At 42.0% G+C, this 14,763-nt stretch overlaps 1 protein-coding gene across 9 annotated transcripts in view; it reads right to left on the bottom strand.

Annotated features, from left to right (window-relative positions):
- The window catches only part of MACF1 (microtubule actin crosslinking factor 1), a 315,228-nt gene that overhangs the window by 205,418 nt on the left and 95,047 nt on the right, over nucleotides 1-14,763 (bottom strand). Inside the window, exon 1 of one of the 9 annotated variants that reach the window (XM_042996696.1) lies at nucleotides 12,437-12,906. The exons of the other annotated variants lie outside the window; for them this stretch is intronic. Within the exon in view, the coding sequence (XP_042852630.1) occupies nucleotides 12,437-12,503 (67 nt within the window). The 5' untranslated portion in view covers nucleotides 12,504-12,906. Of the gene's footprint in view, nucleotides 1-12,436; nucleotides 12,907-14,763 lie in introns of those variants that run through there. 9 annotated transcript variants of the gene reach the window in all.

The following is a 14,763-nucleotide window of genomic DNA, read 5'->3' as shown; positions in this document are numbered from 1 at the left end:
TTTATAGCCATTCGGTAAGGCTACCTCATCCCTGTCTCTGGTCTGAACTTCACATCCTTCTTTTCAGCTTTGAATCCCTTCCTGCCTTGCAAGAACACTGATTTCTTCCTACTATATACCACAGAACTTAGGAGTTAGAATTAGTTATCTAGTGTCATTCCCTGCTGAAACATGATTCCCTTCAACAACGAAGAATCATCTATTCGGGGTTGAAAGGTATGCCCAGATCCTGCATACTTCTATAATATTCCTGATATTTAAGATTTAATAGAGAATTTACTACCTCCTAAGGCAATACATATTGATTTAATAGTTCTATAAAATGTCATCATTTGCTTCACTATAAACTCTACCTATTGGCTCTCATTTGGAACTGTTAGAATTTTTTTTTAACTTTTTTTTTTTTTAATTTTTTTTGAGACAGAGAGAGACAGAGCATGAATGGGGGAGGGGCAGAGAGAGAGGGAGACACAGAATCGGAAGCAGGCTCCAGGCTCTGAGCCATCAGCCCAGAGCCCGACGTGGGGCTCGAACTCACAGAACTCTCGAACTCACGAGATCGCGACCTGAGCTGAAGTCGGACACCTAACCGACTGAGCCACCCAGGCGCCCCTAGAATTTTTTTTTTAAGTGTAGGCTTTCACTTAATAGAGTCCTGTAAATATTCAAAGCCAAGATCTTTATTAGATTTGACCACTGTAATTCCAATGTATTTTGATCTTTTTAGATGCTGATTCAGTTATCTAACATCTTCATTATCCTTTCCAAACCTGTGTCATCTGCAGACTGAATCAGAATCCACTTATAACTCAAAAAGTTAAAAACAGAACTATCCTACAACCCAGCAATTGCACTACCAGGGATTTACACAAAGGATACAAAAATACTGATTCGAAGGGGCACATCACCCCAATGTTTATGGCAGCATTATCAACAATAGCCAAATTATGGAAAAAGCCTGAGAACATTGAATTATGAATGCATAGAGATGTGGCATACACACACACACACACACACACACACACACACACACACACACGATGGAATATTACTGAGCCATCAAAAAGAATGAAATTTTGCCATTTGCAATGATGTGGGTGGAGCTAGAGTGTATTATGCTAAATGAAATAAGTCAGTCAGAGAAAGACAAATACCATACGATTTCAATCATATGTGGAATTTAAGAACAAAACAGATGAACATAGGGGAAGAGAAAAAAAGGGAGAGAGACAGAGAGGCAAACCATGAGACTCTCAACTATAGAGAACAAACTGAGGGTTGCTGGAGAGAAGTGGGTGGGGGGTGAGCTAAATAGGTGATGGGTATTAAGGAGGGCACTTGTTGGGATGAGCACCGGGTGTTATATGTAAGTGATGAATCACTAAATTCTACTCCTGAAACCAATATTACACTATATGTTAACTAACTAGAATTTAAATAAAAACTTGACACAAAAACAAACACAAAAGAATCCACTTACAACTGTAGTCTCATCTAAATCACTGACACTTTGCTCATACTATTTTCTCTTCATGACATGCTAATCTCTCCCTCTCTACCTCTCCAAATGCTATTTATTCCTTAAAATTTAGTTTATTCATTTACTCATTTCTTCTTTGAATACGTCTTTATTAAGGACCTAGCTCCCTAGAAGAGCCTGTGTTTGACTCTGACAATAGATACCAAAGTCACAGTCCCTATTCTTTAAAAGAGATGACAGGGCACCTGGCTGCCTCAGTTGGTGGAGGCAACTCCTAATCTCAGGGTCCTGAGTTCAAGCCCCACAATGGGCATGGAACCTACTAAGAAAAGAAGAGAGAAGAGAAGAGAAGAGAAGAGAAGAGAAGAGAAGAGAAGAGAAGAGAAGAGAAGAAAAAGTCTAGCAGAAAAGAGAAATAACTGCAATACAGTTTGATACATGCTATAACAGAGCTAAGCACAGAGTGCTCAAGAACACAAGAGAAATGGTTAAGCTACCTGAATAGGAGAGGGAAACATGAGCAGTTAGTGCAAGTTTCCAGATGAATGACTCTACCTAAACCTTAAAAGATGAGTAGAAGTTAGCCAGGAATTAAAAGGAAGGGACAAAGCTACTACACGAAGTTTCACGTAATGCAAATTCACGGAGACAACTGGGAGCTTATGTTCAGAGAAGAGCACAGAATCAAGGATGGTTGAAAGAAAGGATGTGTATTAGGTAGTGGAGAGATTTAAAACTAGATAGGATGGCATGGGTCAAATCATGACCGTTCTTGCAAGCAAAGGAGTTCAAACTTTACCACTAAGAAATTGGTAGAGATAGGTAAGAGGAAGCTTTGAAAGATTTTAAATAGGAGATGACATGATCAGATGTATGCTTGAGAAAACTACTCTGGCAGCCTTTCTTGACAACTCCAGGCTCAACAGTCTCTTTGTCCTACAAATTTTTATGGTTCTTACTATGCTAATCACTCAGTCAGCACTTATATATAGAGTCCTGGCTTTTAATATGCTTACTCTCACATCACCCATGAGATCATTAACTCCTTAAGGAAGGAGATCATGCTTTACTTCTTGTACCTCCCAAAGCTGCTAACAGCTAAAGGTCTGCAGGATATGACCTAAAACAAAAACTTTCTTGGGGCGCCTGGGTGGCTCAGTCGGTTGAGCGGCCGACTTCGGCTCGGGTCATGATCTCACGGTCAGTGAGTTTGAGCCCCGCATCGGGCTCTGTGCTGACAGCTCAGAGCCTGGAGCCTGTTTCAGATTCTGTGTCTCTCTCTCTCTCTGACCCTCCCCCGTTCATGCTCTGTCTCTCTCTCTGTCTCAAAAATAAATAAACGTTAAAAAAAAATTTTTTTTTTTTAAAAACTTTCTTGACTGGCCAATATATGATTAGAAGACTGGCTAACAAAACACACAGAATGAAATCACAGCCAAGTTACCTACAAGAAAACAGTCCAACAGGTAAAAAAGCCAACAGCGCAGTAAGTGTCACCTGTGTGCTGAAACATGCAGCCATGATGAGAAAACAAAAAGCCAACTGAAAGTTCTGCCCCACCCCCTACATTTTCACCACTACCAAACCCATTCTGCTTCACTACACTTAATACCTTCTTAACCAAGAGTGGCCTGTTTCTAATTTTACAAAATTCTCACCTTGGAGACACAAGTTTTCCTTCTTATTTTTCTTTTCAGAATTTCTTTTATCATAAAAGCTGTATGCGTTTGCTGTGACAGATTAATACATAGTTGGAAAAGTTAACAAATGTCCTTTTAAACTGATCAACTTTATTTTTTTTTTAATGGATTTCACGCCCAGCACGGAGCCCAACATGGGGCTTGAACTCACCACCCTGAGAGCAAGACTCGAGCCAAGATCAAGAGTTGGACACCCAGCCGACTGAGCCAGCCAGGTGCCCCTAAACTAATCAACATTTTAAAGAGGCGGAATTCATAGGATTTCTCTTTAGTCCACTGCCTCCTTTATTTTAGACCTAAAGATGCAACAGGCATGATGGAGACTGTTCATTCCATCTTACTATATCAATAAGCTATTCTATTCACCTACCAAGTCCTTACAGGATAATAATGCGCTAGGTAGACCTAATGTTCTCATATCAGTCATGTTTCTAACAGCTAGAAAACTGACTTTCAATTCAGGAGTGAGAGGTCTGAGTACTTACTCTGAACATAATTACTAAGGGCAACGTGATTACAAGCCCTTTTCAAGACCAGCTAGCCTGCTTTAGAGCTGAGCCAGAAGCTCCTCAGAAAAGGGTTTTATGGAACAACAGTGCCCCAAAGCTGGAGGATTCTTTTTTAGGATCCTGTGTTGCAGACCCATCAATTACATGCAAGTTCTTTCCGATTTAAGCATTAAGACAAGGATACTGCAATACCTGGGGTTTAAGATCATTAATATTTTTAGCAAGGAAATTCATTAGGGAAGCCAAAGAGCAACTTTAACTATTATACCTTCAAAATGCTCCAAACAGCTCAAACTTTGAAACTTTTAAAATAAGTTTTAGGTTTGGCTTCCTACACACAAATCCCTAATTTAATTCCAGGCCCAGCAAAGGTACAATTTTCAAAGGTACCCAAGTCAATCAAAGAAAAGGCCATATTTTTGATGCTTCTTATAAACTTGGCCCCACCAAAGGCTATGAACTGACAACAAAGAACCCAACTGCCCACTGGGAAATTCTAAGATTGTACATATTGAGGCACCAATTAATCATGCAGGGATTACTTAATTAGAAGGATTTAATACTTGTTTCCAACTTTTATTAAGAGCATTACAGTCCACTGAGCTACCAATATACCCTAATTTTCTTTCTTTTTGTTTCACTGGCAGAGATGTCCTTCCTGTAACTTAGGCAAGTCCTTCCACCTAAAATCTGGATCCCATATGTTCTCTTCCCTCAGGAACCTTAATCCAACAATTATCCCGTAGCTTGTATATCTTTAACTTCTCTCTTTCCTTTCCCCTTGGCTTCCTGAACAAGTATGATGACAATGCTGTCTCCACTTCCTCTCCTCCTAGTCCCCCATGTGACCTGTGTGGCCTCCAGCCCCACAAATTCACTGAAACTGCTTTCTCCACAATCACCTTCCTGTCAATTCAAATGACACTGCTGATCATTCCTTCAGCTTTTAAACCCACTCTCCCTCATGAATCTCAGACTCCATTCTACCCTAGTGTTCCTCTTCCTCTTTGGGTTATTCCTTCTCTTCTGCTCACTCCTTATATGTTTACTCATCCTTCACCCTCTTTCCTTCATTCTGTATTCTTAAGATACAGGTGGGTGTTGGGGCGCCTGGGTGGCTCAGTCAGTTGAGCGTCTGACTTCAGCTCAGGTCATGATCTCACAGTCTGTGAGTTTGAGCCCCATATTGAGATCTGTGCTGATGGCTCAGAGCCTGGAGCCTGCTTCCGATTCTGTGTCTCCCTCTCTCTCTGCCCTTTCCCTGCTCATGCTCTGTCTCTCTCTATCTCAAAAATAAATAAAAACATTGAGAAAAAAAAATTTTTTTAAAAAAGATACAGGTGGGTGTTATGTGCATGGTGGAAGGGGAAAACCATAGCTTTTACTTGTTTTTATTTTTTTTAATGTTTATTTTTGAGAGAGAGAGAGAGAGAGAGAGGGAGAGAGAGAGAGAGAGAGAGAGAGGGAGAGGGAGAGAGAGAGAGAGCGAGAGAGAGAGAGAGAGCGCACGAAAGTGAGGAAGGGGCAGAGAGAGAGGGAGAATCCGAAGGAGGGTCCAGGTTCTGAGCTGTCAGCAAAGAGCATGACGGGGGCTCAAACTCACAAACCGCGAGATCATGACCTGAGCTGAAGTCAGATGCTTATTAACCAACTGAGCCACCCAGGTGCCCCCCAAAAACACAGCTTTTAAAAAAAGTTACGAAGAGCTGTTCTCTCCATTCTCCCAGAATGACTTCATCTACTCCTATGTTTTCAATCATAACTGATAATTTTCAAATCCATATCTTAAGCTCACGCTTTCATCCTAAATACCACTCCCATATGCCTAATTGCCTCCTAAACATTTATTTCATGCTCATCTCAAATTCAATTTGTCTAAAACTGAACTTTTCTTTTCTCTCTGTTTCTAACAGGTTTCCCTACTATAATCCATGTGTTGAGGACTGAATGTTTGTATCTCCTCCCCTAAACTTATATGTTGAAATCCTAACCCCCCACTGTGATAGTATCAGGAAGTGAGGACTTCGGAACATGATTAGATCAAGAGGGTGGAGCCTTATAAAAAGGTGGTTCTTTATAAAAGGACCCCAGACAGTCCTCTCTCTGCCATGTGAGGGTACAGTGAGAAGACAGCAGTCTATGAACCAGCAAGAGGGCTCTCACCAGACAACACATTTGCAGTTGCCTTGATCTTGGACTTCCAGCCTCCAGAACTGTGAGAAATCAAGGTGTGTTGTGAAAGCTACCATGTGTGTGGTTTTATTATGGCAGCCCAAATTAAGACACTATCCTTCTCAATGCTGCCAGCCATCTTTCTGGCAAAACTAATCTTCTTACTGTCTGACTTAAGATCCTTCAATGACTCTGTATCCTCCTAATAATATTAACAGTTAACATTTATTGAACACCTGCTTATGTGCTACACACCTTACATATATTGCTTCTAATGCTCAACAACCCTGAAAATTAAATATTATTTTACTGGAAAAATAAAGCCTAGAGAGGGTAAGTAATTTTTCGGAGATCACAAGGTAGATAATGAAGTCAAATCTGAACTCAGCTCCACTGGATTCCAAAGCCTGATGCCTCCATTCAGGATAATATTTAAACTTTTTATCTCAGCATCTAAGACCCATTATGATGTGCTGCCTGCCTGCCACTCATTCCTCTCTCCTGTTTCATAAAAATTCTTTCAGCCTTCCTGAACATTCTTGCCGAATGTAATCTTCCCCTGTATTTACTGTTCCCTCTGCTTGGAATATAGTTCCCTTTTCTCTGATTACTTATTGTTCTGTATTCAACTCAACCATCACTTCCTCCAGGAGCTTTTCCTATCCCTTATACACACTAGTTGAGGTGATCTTCCTCTTGTGCTTGGTACAAGATATCACTGTTTACACATCTATCTGTCCTACTCTGCCAGAAACAATTTGACAATAGGCCTAAAATTGGAATTAAAGCCTGCATTTGCGGTGCAAAGCTCTGTGTTCTAATCCAACGTAGCCTATAACATAGTCCCAGTGCATTATAAATCATTAAAAAAGCAAATAAGAGAATAGCTTTTGCTTGTTTCCCTGGGGGGCCACAGAAAAATCACAAATGGTTCAAGAAGCCCAAGAAGCACCAACTACCTGGAAATGTCAAACTGAGATACCTGAGCTGACAGAGAAGGGAAGTAGATAGTCAGAAAAGGCCTGTGCCTTGACCTCACGAAGTTTACAACCTAGTGCAAAGACCAATATGTAAATAATTAACAATATTATCAAGCAAATAACACACCATATACAAGCTACACAACATGATGCTGATAATCACAGAGTTGGCTAATTCTGATAGAGGGGCAGGAGGAGAGTCGTGGAAGGCATGATGCTTGAACTAAACCTTGGATAACAATTAGGATTTGGGCAGCCCAAAAAGGAGTTAAAGAATGCCAAACGGGGGGGCGCCTGGGTGGCTCGGTCGGTTAAGCGTCCGACTTCGGCTCAGGTCATGATCTCATGGTCCGTGAGCTCGAGCCCCGCGTCAGGCTCTGTGCTGACAGCTCAGAGCCTGGAGCCTGTTTCAGATTCTGTGTCTCCCTCTCTCTCTGCCCCTCCCCCGTTCATGCTCTGTCTCTCTCTGTCTCAAAAATAAATAAACGTTAAAAAAAAAAAATTAAAAAAAAAAAAAAAAGAATGCCGAACGGAAGAAAAAGCAGGAGCAGCGATTGGGAGATGTGTAAGTACAGAGGATATGTTTCAGGGAATAGTATAGCTATGCATAGCCTACAATTAGCAACATAATGAGAAAGGAAGCTAGCAAGGTCATCTGAGGTTAAATCACTCCAGAAAACTGAAGGAGTATGTACTTAATTCAGCAAATAAAATGGTAACACTGAGATTTTCTGAACAAGAGGGTGTTGAAGGATTAATCTGGCATTGAACTGAAGGCCAGACTGCAGCAGACAGACAACTAAGAGGTACAAGAACAAGCTAGATGTCTACCATGACAAACCAAGAAAGAAATCTAAGAGCATGAATTAGGGCAGATGCAGCAGGGATTAAAGGAGGGCAGTCAAGATCTGCAAGATAAAATAGAGGCAGAAACAATAGCCCTTAAGCAGTAACTAGATATGGTAAGGAAAGGGAGGGTTCAAAACAATTCCAATGTTTCTAGTCAACAAATGTTGGTCAAATAATGTTTCTAGCAACTGGGAGGAGTAGTGTCTTGAGATTAGGAAAACAGAAGGAGGCACAGATTGGTTGTGCACAGGTTGGGTAAAGGAGAAGAAAAATAATAAAGTGTTAGCAGGACCTTCTGGCTGACAGTTGGAACCCTAGGTCTAGAGTTCAGAAGAGCAGTCAAAATTGAAGATACAGATTTGAAGCTAACTGTTTGCCAGTGAGGCTGTGGCAAGTATAGCACACAGCCTCTCTCAACAAATCTTCCTAAATCACCACTTTGCCCATATTATCCCTCTACTCAAAATCTTTTAGTGGCTCCCAGAAGACTAAGGCCAGGCGCTTTACTCCATAGTCTGCTACAACCCTTTGATATTTGAGTCTACTTTTTATTCACTATATGTTAGGTGGTTGGAGGAGACAAAGACGTAGCCTCTGACCTGAAGAAATTTACGATCTCTTCTTCCAACTTTTTCTTTAGGCTCTCCCCTACAAGACCTCACTACAACCATTCTGATATCATTGTTTCCAAACACACTTTGCACATTCTTGTCTTTGTTCACCATCTGCCCCTACTGGAATATCTGCCCCCGCCCTCCACTCTTTTTGGATCATCTAAGTTAGAGCCTCCTTACAAGACCCAACTGAAATCCCACTTCTTCCTTTATACCTTTTTGGCTATGCCAGCCACCTCTAGATGCCTCGAGGTGCCTATGTTTATTCAATTTACTTGGCACCAAGCATATAAAACCTATTGTTAGATACCTCTATATGTAAATCCTATTTATCTGAACTTTAGCTCTTTGGAGTCAAGAACCATGTTTTAAATTTCTTTAAACAATTAAGACAACAATGGATACTCAAGAATACTCATTCATTTAACAAATATACACTGAAAGCCCACTATGCGCCAAGGTTATTATCTACAAGTGATGGTATTTTCAAAGTCAGACTAAAGAAGTATTCCCAAATGATAATTAAAAGGCTACTTTTCAAAAAACGCGGGGGGTGGAGGGGTGCTCCTGGGTGGCCCAGTGGGTTAAACATCGGACTCTTGCTTTCAGCTTAGGTCATGGTCTCGTGGTTGTCCAAAAGAGGCCCCCTCCCCAACCCCACATTAGGCTCCACACTCAGTGCTGGCCATGAAGCCTGCTTGGTATTTTCTCTCTTTCTCTCTCTCTCTCTCTCTCTCTCTCTCTCTCTCTCTCTCTCTCTCTCTTCTCTCCCTCCCTCCCTCCCTCCCTCCCTCTGCCCTTCTGTGCTCTCTCTCTCTCTCTAAAAAAAAAAAAAAGAAAAAAAGGCTGCTTTTCAGCAGGGAGCATGGATTTCCATTCAGATGTCCCATCTACAGTTACAGCTTTCCTAAATTCTTCTTGCCACATCTGGATCCAGGAGACTTTGAACCACTTAATGTAAGCTCAAAGAAAATGGGCTGAAGAAACAGATCCACAAATACAGAGGACAAACTGATGGTCACCAAAGGGGAGTGGGGTGTGGGGGTGGGCAAAATGTGTAAAGGGGAGTGGGAGATACAGGCTTCCAGCTATGGGATGAATAAGGCACAGGGGTAAAAGGTACAGCATAGGGAATATAGTCAATAATATTGTAATAGTAATGTATGGTGACAGAGGGTAGATACACTGTGGTGAGCACAGCATAAGGTATAAACTTATTGAATCATATGCCTCAAACTAACATAACATTGTCTGTCAACTATGCTTTGATAAGAAAGGAAGGGAGGGAGAAAAGGAGAGAGAGGGAGGGAGGGGAGAGAAAGAGAAGAAAGGAGAGGAAAAGAGAGGGGAGGGGAGGATGGGAGGGGGAGGGGAGGGGAGGAGAGGAATGGAGAAAAGATGAGTTGGAGATCAAGCAATTAAACTGTGCTTACCAAAAATGTATAACGGCACCAGCATTATAAATGATTCCTATCCTCAGACATATATAAGTCAACTTTGGGAGATAAGACTGACCTAGATATTGTGTGTACTCTGTGTCAGGCACTGTGCAAAGCCTGTCTCATTTAGTATTTGATTTACTCCTCACAACTCTATCAAGTACGCATTATTTATCCTCATTTTTATAGTTCAAAGTGAGGCTCAAAGAGGCTTATTAATAATTTGCCAGAAGTCACACAGTTAGCAAGTAGCAGAATGGAGATTCAAATTCACGTCTATCACAGACTTAACCACCACACCTACTGCCATCATGAAATTATTAGGAGACAACACAATATAGTCCTGTGTAATAACGGGAAGAAGGGAGGTGCAAACCAAAGCTATAATAGGATTCATGACAGAAATCTATCACCAAGGGTTGGTACAGGCTTATGTCTCAATGAAGATTGAGATTTGGGAGTTTAAGGAAGTGATAATTATAGAAACTTCAAAATAAAATTAAAGTTTTATGTTATTTCTCAGGCAAACAGGAACTTTATGAATAATAATTCCTTGCTCTATTGGGAATCAGAGAATACAAGACAGAAGTTAGATACAGAAATAATCTGGGAGTAAGCATGTAGCAAGAGAAATGAGCCATAGAGATAGAGGGAGAGGCATACAAGCAGAAGGGAAAAGGGAGAAAAGCTCGATAGTTTCTTGAAAATTCACTAGATTATCACATTCAGAAAAACTAAATACTTCACAGATAGAAAGAGATCAGAGGTTTAAGAATCCTCAAAATATCTTAAAGATGAAGAAATCCCAGTCTTGTGAGACTTAAGAACTTGGAGAAAGTGCCATAGTGGCAGAATCAGGCCTATAACTTGGATTTGCTGGCCTCTAGCCTATGATTCTTAACTTACTGAATACTCATCTTCCCTCGTTGAACCTGAGTTTCATCTATAATGTGAGGAGTTTGGACTAGATAGATCAATGCTTCCCAGATCTTAGTTTGGGAACCAGCCATATCAAAACCACCTGCAGAGCTTACACTGGGCTAAATGCTGGAATATCATGTATTCCTCATAATGACTCTGAGTTAGGGTCTATTTAAATCCTCTTTTAACAAATGAAGAAACCAAGGCATAGAAAGGTTAAGCAATTCTCCCACCTCATATAGCTATTTGGTGATAGAGCAAGAGCCCCAAGTAAACAGGTGACGCCAAAATCCCTCTTTTAACTATTAGCCATGGGATTAAAAGAGGTAGGATGAGAGAGAATAACGTTTTTGCTTCCAAACTTTCAATAAAGATTCTAGATTTCCTTATACTTCTCTGTTGATTACAGAAAAGGGGCCCTTTTATCTCTAAGCACTTTCAGATACAGAGCCTCTTTCCTCTAGATCTCAGGGAGGAAATCTCAATGATACCAGAAAGATAAAAGGCTAGACTACATGGCAACAACAGACTAAAACGGCTCCTCCATGTGCCCCAAACATTATTATAATACCACCTCTGTTTCTCAGAAAGCACTTAAATATCTAGCAATACTGGCCTCCCCGTCAGGAGAGAGAATCGGAACCCTAGCTATGCTACACCCCTTCTGAGATTTCTTCTGTCATCTCCCTTTGATAAAACAGCCAGTGATTTCCATTTTAGTGAAAACCTATTTGGGTCACAATTTTGTTCTGCTTTAGAGACTCAACAGTATAAAATCAAAAGTTTGATTATCGAAGTCGATGATCAATCCAGGAGTTCCCAAACTTGGATTTCACCAACCAATAAATGTTCCAAAATAAATCAGAAAACCTAACATAAAGTTGTTAACCTTTTCTTTTGTTAAGTAGGCATTATCTAAAACCAAACTACCACCTAAGAACAATTCATTCATAAAATAAAGGACATTTTAACATCAGAAAAGTAGGAAGGGCAATTTCAAAGTAAAGGACAGTTCTTTAAATGAGTTTCGCTCATGAAAAGCACACTACCTTCCCCTTATCTTTTTCATTTTACTGAGAAGTGATGAATTGATATCTCACTCCAGCACCCTGTAGTTTGGAAGCCAAAAGAAACCTGTGGCCAAAAAGGCTAGGCCATTTGCTCAAGGTCACAGAATATTATCTAAATGAACCCTAGTCTTTTATCAAAGGAGATCTAAGTGCAGCCTACACAACACTCCTCCTAGCCTCCAACTCTTCTTTAGGTCCTGTCCACAGACCATCTTCAAGTCTTCCTAGCTCCTCGCCACTGGCAGAAGAGACTAAGTGTATGGAGAATTAGCAATCAGCCCCAAAGAGGAAATCCAGGCCATGACTCCTCCCCACCCCGCCCCCGCCCCCGCCCCCCACCATCCAGTCTGCTCAGAGGTGGACTCCGTAACCAACTTCTGCTAAAAATACACCCTGGACTTTCAGAACTATGTAACATAACTTAAAAGTGGTTTCCTGATACAGGCGAAAAGAAGCATGAGCATGAATTCAGTCTCTATAAAAAAGTCCCACACCCAAAGCTCAGGCTCTTAACTGCCAGTGACTACAAGCTTAAGAAGTTCCCCAGGAAGTAGGGCACCACAGTCTATTCCCCTGCACATTTTAACAAGCCCGAAGTTTGTAACACCTGCAAGATTTCAAAGCCCATATATTCCTATGAGTCAATGAGAGCAAGGGCTCTTTGGGATCCACAGGCCCAGACAAAGAACAAACTTCACGTACCCATACAGCACATGCGGCAAACCAGGTGGGCGTTGAACTCGTGCTCATCTTGGTAACTAGGCCACATGGCACTCTCGTGTCTGCTGACCCCACCCAAAAGGAGGGTGTTCCAAAGAACCTCCAGACAGTGGCTTGTGCACCCTCTGCAGCTCCTCAAAAAAGACTTCAGGGTGAATAGAGACAGATAGCCAAAGGGCTATTCGATGAGCAGGGAGAGACAGCAGAAGTACAGAGACGTGGCTCCACCCACCACTTCCTAATGACCTCCTCCTCCCCTTGAGGTCAGAGAGGAAGCTCCTCCTTAAGGCAATTCCAAAAACTGGGTTCAGGTCTTCAGGCAAACAGCATCCTATTCAAAAGTGGCACCAGCTCAGAGTTTTCAGACCAACAGCAGCATACAGAGGTGGGAGCTTCATATGAAAAAGTCCAGCCAAGTCACTGAGTAAGACTGAGCACATAGAAAGAGGCTGGTCTTTGAGTTACCCTCCATTTGCAGAGCAGAAGCTTGTGACCTGGGGAATCTTAGAGAGTTGCAGGACAGCTGGTAAGGTAGAATGGCTTACTGCCAAGTCAGGAACAGTGCATCCATTGCCCAACAAACTGCTCCTAGGGCTGGCCTCTCCTCAGGCAGAAGTACCTATGAAGTGTTAACCAACTGAGAAGGTCCCAAAATGGGACAGACTACAACGCGGCGAATTCCTTCACTGTCCGCTGCCAACAGATTCCCAGATTCTAAAGGGAGCTTCACTTCCCCACACTTACAGCTGCCCAAAGGGAAGAGTCACAGTCTCTCGTCAATGATTCCACCTACTTTACAGAGTAGCCCAGCCGCAGCCAGCCTCTCAGGTAGATTAGCCCGGCAGATTTCATCAACTTCAAAAACACTGTTTGCCTGTTGCTCCATTCTTTCCTCTCATCCAGCCAGGAATGTCATCCCAAAGTCCCCTTCCTCTTCCCAGACCCTCCCACTCTGTCTTTGCAAGTCAGCACACTTAACTCCGAGGTGCCAGCGATCCCTTTATCCATCAGAGGAAGACTGCTTGCTTGTTTGTCCAACTTGTTTTCTGAGTCTTGGCTAATTGTACCAGACACTGGAATGTTGAAGAAATACAATGAAGGGCTTTTTCATTTGGATGGCCCGGCCCATCTATTGCTTCTTCACAATTCTGACCCAACCAGGGGTTAGAGAAGCCGAGCCTCCGCCGATGGCAGGACGGCCACTAGGATCCTGGCCCCACACCACGCAGAAAGGCCCCGCTGCAGATAAGGGCCTAATCACTGGCCCTCTGCTCCAGCTCCCTAAATAGAATGACTTCTTCAGGCTAATGCTACTTCCAATCCTGTTTCTAGGCAAGGGGGGGGAGGGGCAACGCCCAGGAAAGCAAGTCTGCAGAGATTAGCCCCAAAGACTGCAAGTAAAAACTAACAGACTGAGCCTGCCTAGCAGGCCACTCTGTTTACACAAGCCCTATGACCTGCCTCAGTGCCCTGACAGCTTTCTTCACTCCCTACTGGGCATCCCTCCCACCTACAAAGTGCTAATAATCCTGTTACTACTTACTAATAACGAGACTCACAGCTGACCTTATCCCTCCTTGACTAAGCTCCCAGTCACCCCGATAACCTGCGACAATTCTACTCAGTTTGTTCCTCTTATTAAACTCTCCTTAGTCAATCTTGGGACAGAAAGGGTCCTCCCTAGAATTTACCTTGTCCTAGGAAGGGAAAGGCACAAGGAATAGGGAAGAGAGAGGAAAAAGGAATAAATGCTTCCTGATTCGTATTTAGTAACCTTTTCCTTTATCTGACTTAAATTTCCTGAGTCTTGAGTCTTCTGCCTCCTATCCTGGTCTTACACACATTTTGAAGGCACTCAATAACCTAAGCTAAAATTAACTGAGCGTCTACTGTAACTGCTAGTTCACAGATGATGTGCTAAGAACTTTAAATATAATTTCATCTACTCCCAACAATTCTCTAAGATGGTATTATCAATTCCATCTCAGAAATGAAAATATTTTTCTTTTTTAAAAATCTTTTAATGTTTGTTTATTTTTGAGAGAGAGAGAGAGAGAGAGAGAGAGAGAGAGAGAGAGAGAGAGAATGAGAATGAATGTGAGCAGGGGAGGGGCAGAGGGATAGACACAGAATCGGAAGCAGGCTCCAGGCTCTGAGCTGTCAGCAAAGAGCCTGACTTGAGGCTCAAACCCATGAACAGGGAAATCATGACTTGACGCTTAACTGACTAAGCCACCTAGGCACCCCTAGAAATGAAAATATTTTTAAAAGGCTAACTAACTTGACCAAGATTACACAGCCATTTGTCC

The sequence above is a fragment of the Panthera tigris genome, chromosome C1 (assembly GCF_018350195.1).
Source record: "Panthera tigris isolate Pti1 chromosome C1, P.tigris_Pti1_mat1.1, whole genome shotgun sequence".
Classification (NCBI taxonomy): domain Eukaryota; kingdom Metazoa; phylum Chordata; class Mammalia; order Carnivora; family Felidae; genus Panthera; species Panthera tigris.
Note: the sequence above shows the minus strand (reverse complement) of the source record. Positions and strands in the feature narration are given on the sequence as shown.